Source organism: Elephantulus edwardii, unplaced genomic scaffold (assembly GCF_000299155.1).
Source record: "Elephantulus edwardii isolate Elephantulus edwardi_28Jun2011 unplaced genomic scaffold, EleEdw1.0 scaffold00044, whole genome shotgun sequence".
NCBI lineage: Eukaryota > Metazoa > Chordata > Mammalia > Macroscelidea > Macroscelididae > Elephantulus > Elephantulus edwardii.
Genome location: NW_006399794.1, coordinates 5,152,169 through 5,165,190, shown reverse-complemented (window position 1 = coordinate 5,165,190; position 13,022 = coordinate 5,152,169). Strand labels below are relative to the sequence as shown.

General features: G+C 37.9%; 1 protein-coding gene across 2 annotated transcripts in view; it reads left to right on the top strand.

The window, feature by feature from the left end:
• ZNF143 (zinc finger protein 143) overlaps nucleotides 1-13,022 on the top strand; it is a 37,041-nt gene that overhangs the window by 14,834 nt on the left and 9,185 nt on the right. For both annotated transcript variants that reach the window (XM_006885425.1, XM_006885426.1), the window contains exons 7-11: nucleotides 6,843-6,962; nucleotides 8,162-8,237; nucleotides 8,715-8,840; nucleotides 9,551-9,730; nucleotides 11,309-11,536. In XM_006885425.1, coding sequence (XP_006885487.1) covers nucleotides 6,843-6,962; nucleotides 8,162-8,237; nucleotides 8,715-8,840; nucleotides 9,551-9,730; nucleotides 11,309-11,536 — 730 coding nt within the window. The remainder of the gene's footprint in view (nucleotides 1-6,842; nucleotides 6,963-8,161; nucleotides 8,238-8,714; nucleotides 8,841-9,550; nucleotides 9,731-11,308; nucleotides 11,537-13,022) is intronic.

The following is a 13,022-nucleotide window of genomic DNA, read 5'->3' as shown; positions in this document are numbered from 1 at the left end:
TGTTAGCCATCTGAATGTCGTCTTCGGTGAAGTGCCTGTTCATATCCTGTGCCCATTTTTCTATTGGATTATTTACCTTTATCTTGTTGTGGTGCCATTAACATATTTCTACTTATAATTAGCCAGCTGAACTCAGTGTTGTTGTCTGAGAGGAAGTAATATCAGGGTAGGAGATTGATTGCCCATCCTTCTGCAGAGTATCTGGTGGATTTGAATAATCCTAAGTGTCTTTAAGATTGCAGTGTAGGTTCTTACCACTTGGCCACCTGCACTTAATATAGATTATCTCAGTTTTGGGTTTTTGGTTTTTGTTTTGTTTTTTTAAATTTTTATTTTATTATTTTTGTGTGAGTGTACCGTCAAATCAGATCTGACTGGTACAGGAGGAGATTGTCCCTCCTTCCCTGGCAGAGCATCTGGTGGAATCTAACCGTGCGCCTCTGGGATTGTAGTTGCGGCTCCTTACCACTAGGCCACCAGAGCTCCCCTAGATTATCTCAGTTTTGAATGCCTTTCAGGAATATCTGTGTCTTTTGTGTGTTGTGGGTTCTGTATTGCTTTTTAAAAAAAAAAAATCATTATTTTCCTTGTTGTGTACCATCAAATCAGATCCAACTGGCACAGGAGGCTATTTCCCCTCCTCCTCCAGCAGAGTATCTGGTGGATTCGAACTGCCTGCCTTCAAGATTGCAGCACAGATTCTTGCCACTAGACCACCAGAGCCCCTTGTCTTTTGTTTTTAATACTTTGCTTTGGCCTACTTCTCTTTTGATGCCATCTTTGTAAAATGCTTTTTTTGTACAAGGATGCCCTCTGGGCTACACACAGCCCTATCACTTACTTGACCTTGATTCACATGCCCACCCTGGATCCAGTTGTTGTTATGTGCCATGAGTTGACTCTGACTCATAGCAACACTGTGCACAATAGAACGAGAGCTTACCTGATCCTGTGCCATCCTTAAAATCTCTGCTCTGCTTAAACTAGTTGTTGTACTTCAGCAGTCCATCTCATTGAAGGTTTTCCTCTTTAGGGCTGACCCTGTACTCTCCAACCATGAAGGCTTTCTCTGCAGATTGCCTACATTTAATAAAGTTTTACTGTCTAGTTTCTAAGGAGCACTCTGATTGCACTTCCTCTAAGAAGTGTTTGTTCATTAGGCAGTTCATGATTTATCTGTATTTTGCCAACAAAACCAACTCAAGATTTCCCTCTTTTTTTTAAGCCAAGCCAAAAAAGTCCTAGGTCTCTGGCCAGCCTGTACCTGCACCATCTTCTCTGATTAGCTAGAGCTGTGGCCAAAGTGGCAAATTCTCTGAAAATAGGCATTATATTTGTCTTCTTTATTTTAATCTAGCTTTTGATCTTGAACAAGTGAACTTTGCTTTTAAAAAGTCTTTTTTTTTCCAAATAAAAAAAAGATTAGATCAGTGGTTATTTGGGACAAGTAAGAGATTGAGCCTTTCTTTGCCATGATGCAAGATGGGTCACCAGCCACTCGAATGGAACCACTATGAAAATTCCGCTGCAGTCCTCCCTGTTGCTATGTTTGCCAAAACTGACTCAGTCTATGTATCTTTCTCCTTCACAATGGCTATATAGACTTCAAGTTACACTAAGTAATCTTCCTTGTGTGGTATGGTTTATCCAAGACACCTATTCAACAAAAGAAACAACGCTAACTTTTGTATATACATGAACACATTTTCATTTATGACCAAAAAAAGATACTGATGACTAAGAGTATTTTCAGAGATTTCTGTGTTCTAATTCCAGCAAAGATGACACTTGATATTTTTCTTAATAGTGTAGCTTTTTAAAATTTTTTTAATGCCTGCAGCAACTAATATTCTCACACAGTCTCTCATCCACGTACTATCCAGGCCAACTCTACTTAGCTTATGAGATCGGGCGCATTGAGGGTGGTATAGTTGTGGACAGTAGTGTATCTTTATCTTACCTCATTGCTATCAAGCCATGGACAGTAGTGTACCTTTCTCTTACCTTACTGCTATCAACTCAGAACCAAGTCATAGCTAACCCTCCACTAGGTTTTCTGAGGCTATAAATCACTTTGGAAGAGATTGCCCATCTTTTTCCTGAGGTGCAGGGGTGGATTAAAACTGCCAGAGAGGCGTCACCTTTGGGTTAGTAGCACACCTTGCTACACACGGCACCACCAGAGCTCCCTGTATTTTTTCAGTAGGCTTATATTTTTCCGTCTTTAATCTCCCTGGTCATGCATATGTGCTAATAATTCCTCAGGCCTACAGCTGTCTTGAAGTGGAACGCTATGTAAGATTTCATGTGGCAGAGGGGTTTGACACTTGAAAAAGAAGTTTGTAAAGAAGCTCAAACCCGCTCAATAGTGTATTTTTGTTACACAGATATTTATATAGTTTATGTTCATTATCAAGATGTTTTGTCATATAAACAAAACAGGCACTGTGTAACTTGTTCAAGGTAACATGGTGAATTTATGGCAGAGTTCAGACCCTTAATTCTTAGACCTACATTCAGTATAAATAGTAATAAAGTAATTTTCTGGCATGAGGAATGCTGGTGGTGCAGTAGTTAAGCACTTGGCTGCTGACTGAAAGGTTGGTAGTATGAGTCCTTCTGTAAGAAAAAGACGTCTGCTTAGTGTGGTGATCTGGTGTTCTGAATTACATGCCAGGTTTTTTCCTTTGTTAAAAATTAAAATCTTTAAACTATATTTTGACGACTGACATAGCCAACACGATATAATCTGCATATTTACCTATTACAGTATTAGTCACAAATTTAGTTTCTGAATTTTATGTTCTGTCCATTTTGTACTTAAGAGTCCATAGAAGCATTATTGCTTTCTACTGCGTAGTCACTCACTGTTTTAAGCGGGTTTTCCTTGCTTCTTTCCTGCATATTGTACAAACTTCTGGTTTCCATGTCTCTTTGTCTTTCTAATTTGTTCTACACCATTATCCATGTTCTGTTTCTAAAACAGAATTATCTTAATGGACCCCTATTTTAAAATTTTAATAACTAACTTTTATTTCATATCAGGTCTCAAACATCAGAGTGGCCCCAATAGCTCTTCCAGATTTAGTCTTAAACTTCCTTTTCTATTCATATGATTTATTCTGTTATGTAAAAAAAATATTTCTGCATTTCTCTCAGATTCACTTCTATACCTTTCATCATTTTATTCTTTCTGCTTCTCCCCTTTTCCTCAGCCTTCAAATTTCACCTCTCGTAGCTCCTCTCACTTTCCTTTTGTTCCCCATACAGTTTTACATGAATCCCTTTGACAGCAACTATCATATTTTCTCACCATCTTTCATTAATATGACAGTCATTAGCTAAAATAAGAGTTTTACTAAGGCAGAGACCATGTTCATCATTCTGTGAAGTGTACCTATTTTACAGAGCATTTAGAAGTGTTTATTAAAATGTCTGCCATGGTGGGGCAGAAGGAGAAAGATTTGATTGGAAGTGGGATAAAATGAATCTAGTAGAAACAAAGATTATTCCAATTAGACTAAAGCAGATTCTTGGGAATTGAGAAGAAAAAGACTGGAAGTTTAAAGGCTTTATAAGTAAATAGTCTCAGTATAAGAGGAGAGGATTTTATTCTGTCAAATATTGTATGTATAGAGGGAAAAGCCCAATTGATTTTTTACTGTGTCTCTCGGCATTCTAGAGATTTTTCTCAAATTCTAAACCAGCACTAATTCAGTGGTATATTACCATGGATCCTCATCCTACTTGTAAAAAAAAAACCTTTTAGGGGGGAAAAGTACCTTTATTGTTGGGTCTGGTTTTAAGTGATTAGAGTCTTATTTAGTGAAGCAGTTCTGTTGCAGAAGGGTTTTGCTAATAATTTTCATGTTGTTATTGAGTACGGTGGAATTGGAACCTACCTAGAGCTGACCCTTCACGGATTTTTCAGAGGTGGTTAATCACATGGGAGGAGATTGCCAGTCCTCTTCCCATGGAGCAGCTGGTGGATTTGAACTGTATAATATTACAATGAAATGTGCAAGGAGTTGAAGTCAGAAAATCAAAAGGCTGAACTCGCTCAGCATTTCTTAAGCTCAAGGAACTGAAGAACAATTCAGACCTCGAGTTGTTATAATCAAGGATGCTTTAGGAACAATATTAAATGATCCAGAAAATATTAAAAGAAGATGGAAAGAATATACTGAATCACTGTATCGAAAGGATTTGGCACAGAAGAATTTCATGAAACAACATATGAGCAAGAGCCTATGGTGAAGAAGGAAGACGTTCAAGCTGCTTTGAAGGAAATAGCAAAAAATAAGGCCCCAGGAATAAATAGTATACCAATTGATATATTTCATCTAACAGATGCTGCCCTGGATGTGCTCACCAAGTTGTGCCAAGAAATCTGGAGAACAAATCACTTGGCTAACTGACTGGAAGAGATCTATATTTGTTCCCATCCCAAAGAAGGGTGACCCAAGAGAGTGTGGAAACTATAGAACAATCTCATTAATTTCACATGCAGGCAAGATTCTACTGAAGATTATCCAAAAACAACTGGAACAGCACATCAGCAGAGAACTGCCAGAAGTCCAGGATGGGTTTAGAAGGGGTCGTGGTACTAGGGATATTGTTGCTAATGTTAGATGGATATTGGCTGAAAGCAGGGAGTGCCAGAGGAATATCTATCTATGTTTCATTGACTATGCAAAGGCGCTTGACTGTATGGATCATAACAAACTGTGGCCGTGCTAATGAGAAACCGATACTTGGACCAAGGGGCATTCGTCAGAACAGAGCAAGGAAACACTGCATGGTTCAAAATTGGGAAGGGCGTGCATCAGGGATGTGTCCTGTCTCCATACCTTTTCAACCTCTATGCAGAACAGTTTTTCCAGGAGGCTGGGCTCTATGAGGAGGAATGTGGCGTCAGGATTGGTGGAAGATCTATCAACAGTCTGTGTTATGCAGATGACACAACCCGGCTTGCCAGAACTGAGGAGGACCTCATGCACTTGCTGCAGAGGATCAAGGACTGCTGCCTCCAGTATGGATTGAGGCTCAATATCAAGAAGACAAAGATTCTCACCACTAGGCCAGTTGGTAGCATCAGGATGAATGGTGAAGAGATTGAGATTGTTCACAGCTTTAGTTTGCTTGGCTCCACAGTCAACACTCTCGGCACCAGTAGCAAGGAAATTAAAAGATGTATTGCGATGGGGAAGTCTGCTGTTAGGGACCTCTCCAAAGTACTGAAGAACAATGGTGTCTCTCTGGAGATTAAGGTGCGTCTGATACAGGCCATGGTCTTTGCAATCACTTGTTATGTCTCAGAGAGCTGGACAATGACTAAGGAGGATAGGAGAATTGATGCCTTTGAGCTGTGGTGCTGGAGAAGAGTATTGAGGGTACCATGGACTGCTAGGAAAACAAACAGATTCATCCTGGAAAGGGTCAAACCGAGTGGCTCCTTGGAGGCAAGGATTCTGAGGCTTTGTCTAACATACTTTGGACATGTAAGGAGGGACCGGTCCTTGGAGAGGGACATCATGCTTTGTAGGTGGAGGGACAGCGCAGGAGGGGAAGGCCCTCTGTGAGGTGGATTGATTCAGTAACTGGGGGCAGTTGGGATGGGTGTATTGGAGATGGTGCGATTGGTACAGGACAGCGCAGAGTTTAGGGCTGTTGTACATAGGGTCGCTATGAGTCCCAAGAGACTAGACAGCATATAACAACCACCACCACCTTTGGAATTACAGCACAGCTTCTTACCACTAGACTACACCAGAGCTCATAGGCATGCTAAATCCTGAATTCTTTTTTTTTTAAATTTAGGTTGTTTATTTTTCATTTCAATGAACATCTACAGAGATTTTGGGATTCTATTCATTCATTGTTGCACCATTCTCCCTGCACAAACTGAATTCTTTTTTTTTTTTTACAAACTGAATTCTTAACTGGTTTAGAAAGAAATTGTTGTTAGCATTCCCCCATCCTCACTCCCCCGTAGCTACACATGTGACGATCTCAATATCTCCCAAAATACCCAACCCACTTCCATCAAGTCGAGTCAGACTCATAACTTCCATTGAATTTCTGAGCCTGTCAATTTTTTTATAAGTTTTTTTTTTCATGTGTAGTTTTTTTTCTATGCACATTTTCTTCCCTCCTTCCGCCTCCCTCAGCACACACAGAAGTATACCACTTGTTCTAGGTTGTTGTCATACGTATAATCCCTAATAATATATTCCTTTTGGACTGTTTTCCGCCTCATCTGTTCTACTGCAGTGTTTGTTAATCTATCCAGTCTTTTCCTACCCCACCACTGTCTGCCCTATTTTGTAACAATTTTATACAGCATTTGTCCTTTGTAGTACATTCTCGACATAATGTCCTCCAGGCTCTCCTATGTTGTGTAATGCTTTACGAGTTTGTTGTTTTTCATTGTTGCATAATATTACATTGTGTGAATGTATCATAGTTTTTCTATTTGTTGTTGTTGAGCTTTGGGTAGCTTCCATCTCTTTGCTGTTGTGAAAAATGCAGCAATAAACATGGGTGTGTACACATCTGTTGAGTCATGGCTTTGGTTTCTTTAGAGCATATTCCCAGTAGTGGAATTATTGGGTCAAATGATGTTTATTTCTAACTGTCCACCATGGGTAACCATTCTTGCATTTGACACATCAGTGTCACAGTGTTTAGCATCACAGCAACAAGTTACCTCTGTATGGCAAAGTGCACAGACCAGTGCTATACCACTTAGAACAAACCTTAGTCTTTTTATTCTGAAAATAGTAATTTAGTCTTATTTCTTTATAAATACATTTTATTTATGTACTTTATGTTTTATTCAGATTGTCTTACAGGGACATGCAACAAGAGTAACTGCTAAGTCTCAACAGAGTGGAGAGAAAGCATTTCGATGTGAATATGATGGTTGTGGAAAATTATATACAACAGCTCATCATCTTAAGGTATATGTAAAAGAAGTGCTGTCTAAGAGTGTCTAGGGCATTAAATGCTACTGTGATATACTTATGGTATTCAAACCCTACTGCAAAACTCATAATGAAAAATCTGAAGTAGTCTCCTTCCCCCGCACTTCTCAAGATACAAACACATGTTCACACTCATGTGTATTCACCCTTCAGCTGCTCCACTGAAGAAAGATGGACAGCCTCCTCCCATGTGATTTACAGCCTCTGGAAACCCCCTGGAGGGTCAGCTATAGATAGATTCTAACAGGACAGAACATAGCAACAAATCTAGGCCTCTCTGTCCCCACACTCTTAGCATCATATTTGCAGCCTTTTCCTATAAGCTTCCTAGTTGTTTTTTTTAAGTTACAAGATACTATTTTTCTTTAATAATTTTTTTATTTTAGTTGTGATTCTAATGAAAGTTTACCGAATTGAATTTTCATTAATTCATTTGTGCACATTTTACCTTCCACCCTCCCTTCTCCCTCCCCCAGTTCACTTTTTAAAATATTTATTCACTGTTGGATAGTTACCTCCCTCCTCCTCTTCCTCTTTTCCCCCACCCCCCAAGCCCTCTTTGCATTGTACTTCTTATTCTGGGGTTTGTCATACATATAATTCCTCATCATATATTCCTTTTAAACAGTTCTTTTCCTCATCTGTTTCAACACAGTATTCATTATTTATACTTTCTTTTCTTAGTTTCCTCCCAACTCCCATTATAACAGTGGCATTATGTTGTATTTTTCCTTTTGTGACTAAGATACTTCATTCAGCATAATGTCCTGCAAGGTCACCCATATTGTGTAATATTTTATGAGTTCCTTGATTTTCAGTGCACATAGTATTCTGTTGTGTGAATATACTATAGTTTCTCTATCCATTCATTTGTTGATGGGCACTGGGTTTCTTTCCTCTGTTTGCTACTGTGAATAATGCAGCAATAAACATGGGTGTGTACTCTTCCTGTTTCTTATTATCATGTATATATGTCATATCAACACTTTGGACTACTTCACGGTAAATAAAATGGAAACTTCAAGTGTTCCTTAGTTAAGACTCTATCTGTAAATACTTAATATTTAGACAACAAAATAATTGAGCAGTGAGGGAATAAAAAGAGGCCTATATTTGAAATATCTATTGGTGGGATATTTAAAAAAGCTATAAACTTGTCTATGCTTTATTAACAGGTTCATGAGAGGTCACACACAGGGGACCGGCCCTATCAGTGTGAGCATTCTGGCTGTGGGAAAGCATTTGCCACAGGTAAAAAAAGGAATTCTCCTCATTTCTTGGTTCCATGTAAGGGTTGAGTCGAGACAAGCCTCCTTTGTCTGGCTCAGAAAAGTGCATAATTGGCTTTTCAGTTTTTCCTCTCTGCTTCTTGTTCCTGCTTACTCTAATCTTTTTGCTCCATTCTCAGTTTTCTTTTGAAACCTATTTCTGCCTATCTTTGTACTTCCCATTTCACCTTTTGCTTTTTTAGGGACAGATGAGAACCTAGAACTTAGCAGTGGGATGAGATCTCCCCAGCGATACATTCAGCAGAGCTAGGGCTGGTACCAGGCCTTCTGACTTCTAGTCCATTCGTATTTTATGTCTTGATTCTGCAATAGTTTTTATGTTTACCTAGTTCTGTCTCTTGAATGTTTATTAAAATATATTTTTACATAATAATCTGAAGGTGCATGTTGAGAAGGCTAAATTAAATGGAATTAAATTTCTTTTAAATTTTTCTTGAAGGTTATGGACTAAAAAGTCATTTCAGAACTCACACAGGAGAAAAGCCATATCGGTGTTCAGAAGATAATTGTACTAAATCTTTCAAAACTTCAGGAGATCTCCAGAAACATATCAGAACTCATACAGGTACTGTGTGAACAGAGGGTCATATTGAAGCCAGGAGTCCTTCATTTGGAAGGAGACAATTTGAGGAGCATTTTGCTCAGTTGTCAAAAGAGTCCATGTCCTGAAACAGTGGGTCAAGACTATTGTATCTCTGAATTTTCAGGAATCATTTAAGTAACAAAGTTATTTACCAAGGTTTACACATGTAATAGAAGCCAACATAAGGCACTAAATGTATTCCCAGTTTAGTATTGCTTCTCCTGCTGCTTCTCAAAGGCAACTCAGTAGCACCTAATGACAATTACTGAATCAGGCTGCTATACCTGAGTTCCTGATCCTTCTTGTGAGAATTTTATTCATAAGTCAACCCAAGTCTCATCTCCTCGCTATCATGGAGGCTACAGACAGATGCACCGTAGAAGTAATAATGATGACACTTTTTCTCACATACTTTGGACATGTTGTTAGAAGGACTAATCCTTAGAAAAGAACATCAGTGCTGTGTAGAGGGTCCAAAAAAAGAAGAAATTTTAAAAAAAGAAGAAGAAGAGCTTTAATGAGATGGATTAACACAGTGGTTGCAGTAGTGGACCCAAACATAACAGTGATTGTAAGGATGGTAAAACAACTCAATGGCACTAAGTCTACAGCACGAACTTAAGAAGACTTGAAGGATAAGCTGTTTCAATTTATTTATATACCATCTAATTTATTCCCCTTCCTATCTTTAGGAGAAAGGCCCTTTAAATGTCACTTTGAAGGCTGTGGTCGATCCTTTACAACGTCAAATATCAGAAAAGTACATATTAGGACACATACAGGAGAAAGACCTTACTACTGCACAGAACCTGGATGTGGGAGAGCATTTGCCAGTGCAACCAATTATAAAAATCATGTGCGGATACACACAGGTAAAGTCCCCAATTCTGGTGTTGGTCTCCTATTTTTCAAGGTTTTGTTTCATGCTTTCATGACGTCGTTGCTTTTCAGTACTCTTGAGAGGTCCTTCACAGCTGCATACTTGTATATATAAATTTTATAAAGCAAAGATTCAAACAATGTCTAGTTCCAGTCTGTCCCCACAATGTTCCTTCCCCATTCATTGTTTGTTCTTTGTTGAAACTTCTGACTTAAAATTGCCACATTTATGCAAGTCGATTTTATTACATCTAAAATTATATCAGAATTGCTTCATTCCTGCTTCACATGAAGATCTGTAATTCTTCACTACACACATACAGATCTCATTTTGGTCAACACTAAGGGTCTTACTCAAATACTATGTAGAAAATTCCATGCCTTCAGTGTAGTTTATAGTATTCTTTGAAACTATAGTTCAGTTCCAGTTTCTATTCTGGTTTCTTTTGCCTTCAGCACACATACTAACACTGTCTAGATAGATATTTCATAGGAAGTTCTAGTGGTGCAGTCAAGAGGAAGTTGTACTGAATACTCAAAAGGCCACACTGCTGGGGCAGTTCTAATCCGTCAGTGACTTTTGGGAAGAAAGGTGGCTAATCTCCAGTGCGATTTACAGCCTCAGAAACTCCATAGAGTCGGTTCCAACTCAAGGGCAGTGAGTGAGGGAAACATTTTATGATAATAAATCCTTATTATTAATTTTGTTCGAATTCTATTTCCTAAAAATCCATCTTTCAGATGAACAATCTGGAATATTTACAAATGAAACAAAGTAATACCAGGAGTGATTTTAGAATAATTTAGGGTATGATGAAGGGGAAAATGAGTATTGAATAAAAGACACAAGATTGCCTGTGAGATTGTTGACACTAATAATTGGAACATGAAATTTTAGTACACTTTTAATCTGTGTATTAATATGTGCTTGACATTTTCAGTCATTAAAAAGCTCTAAAATATGTATATGCTGCTTATATATATTGTTCTCAGGTTGTTTCATAGGTAGAAAAGCTAATATTCATTTCCCTCTGCCTGGTTGTTATTAATTGAATACTTACTAGCTTTTAATCAAATGTCAAGTGAACTTATTATGAAACATATATGTCCTTTTAGATTTGAGGTATGTAGTTATTTGCTTTTTAATGATGTTGCTAAAGTTCTTAGGGTAAGTTGTGTTAGTTATAGTAATAGTTCCATTTATTATTGTCATTATTAACATTATTTCATGTATGCTATTTCAGTTATAGTTACAGGGGAAAAATCATTCTATCAATGCTTAAACTGGGTAATATTTCCATCCTTACTTATCTTTTAAAATTAGGAAAGTTGATAACTTGGATACACTGGGACAAGAGTCAGGATTTATGCTACTTTTTTTTTTATGCTACCTTTTGAGTCAAGACAAAGATAGTTAGAAAGTCTTTTCTAAAATGCTACCTTATGGCAGGAAGGAAGAGATGTGGCCACTGTTTATTTTTATATTAAAAATGGGCAGGATGTCTGTGGAATGAATATGGCTTTCATATGTGAAAGCTGATTTTATATTTTGATTGCTGTTCTTTACCTAGGGGAAAAGCCATATGTTTGCACAGTCCCTGGATGTGACAAAAGGTTTACAGAATATTCCAGTTTATACAAACACCACGTTGTTCACACTCACTCCAAACCATACAACTGCAACCACTGTGGAAAGACATATAAACAGATCTCCACACTGGCGATGCACAAACGGACCGCCCACAACGACACGGAGCCCATTGAGGAGGAGCAGGAAGCCTTCTTTGAGCCTCCCCCAGGTGAGAGTTTTATCTGGTATACATGTCTCTGTGTATGAGCATCAGTAGTTATTAACGTACTTTATGATTCACAGCACCTTCTCAACCTGTAAAATTTTGGTTTTCAAGAAAATTTTTGATTCATGATGACAGTTTTTGCTTCTCTCCCACCTCTACTTATCATGGTAACAAAACATTTGACATTTCAATAGTCTCACAAATACAGTTCAGTAACATTAGTTCTAATCATCATGTTATTCTGCCATCAGCCTTAACAGAAAGTCAGTGTGGTTTTTCAAGTTTGCTGCTTTGCTGAGAATCTTAGCTTGTATAGTTTTTAGGCTTCTACCCTTGCAGCTGAGTCTTCATTCCTCCTTTCTTGTCCTTCCCAGTTCACCTTCTTCGTTTTCACTTTCTCTCATTTTTAATCACTTAAAAAAAATCTATTTAGTACCTTTGTATCAGATATGAGTAAAGTAAACACAGTCTCTACCCTCAAGAAACAGAGTATAATCTGGGACAGAACATACACTATGGACCAAACACAGATGTGGGGGAGAATAGGGAGAAAGAGTTAATAAACAGAGAAGATGGGTGAAGAGAATAGCAATATACAATAAAGGTTTACTTGTTGTTGTTATTGTTGTAGTGTTCCATCCAGTTGGAACCAATCCATAGCTGACCCTTCAGCGGGTTTTCAGAGGCAGTTAATCACATGGAAGGAGATTGCCCATCTTTCTCCTATAGAAGGATTTATTTAGACATTATAAATTTATTGCCTCAATCAGTGGTAATTAATATCTGTGAATGATTGTCTGAAATGAAACCCAATGTGATTAGTAAAATTTCATTCAAATAAAATACATTTTTTAAAAAGAACATATAGTAGTCAAGGAATCAATCAAACATATGATTTACATCTGTGATAAATGGTTTCAAGGGATATATGGTATTAAGGAGTATTAAGGAAATAATTTAGACTAGGAGGTCAGAAGAAACTTCCCAAAAGAAGCAATATTTGAACAGAAATCTAGAGGGTTGACTAGATAAAGACACAGGTGACAGACGGGTGTGGGGTGTTGGGGAGAGGGGAAAAACAAAAGGGAACATTCCAAACAGAAAAAAATGTCTAAAAATTGGAGGAAACAAAATAATTTGAAGACACTGAAAAGAGACCTAGCCAGTGCTGCTAGACTTGCAGGAAAAGTAGTGTGAAATGAGTCCAGAGAATCTAGCAGGCCTGCCAGACTTGCTGGGAGCCTTGTCACTGTGTCATGTTATGTTATGACCTTACTCATGAGAACGTGAAACACTTCAAATAACTTGGTAGGTGCTATCGTAGTTTATGAGAATCAAAACCACTCATTTCAGTAGATAGACACTCTTAGAAAAATATTTAGGAGATTACATTGTATGATTTACACTAAATAACTCAGCATCTGGAACAGCTTAAAAAAAAACCAACAAAACCCACACAGAAAAAAAACAAAACAAAAACCCACACAGC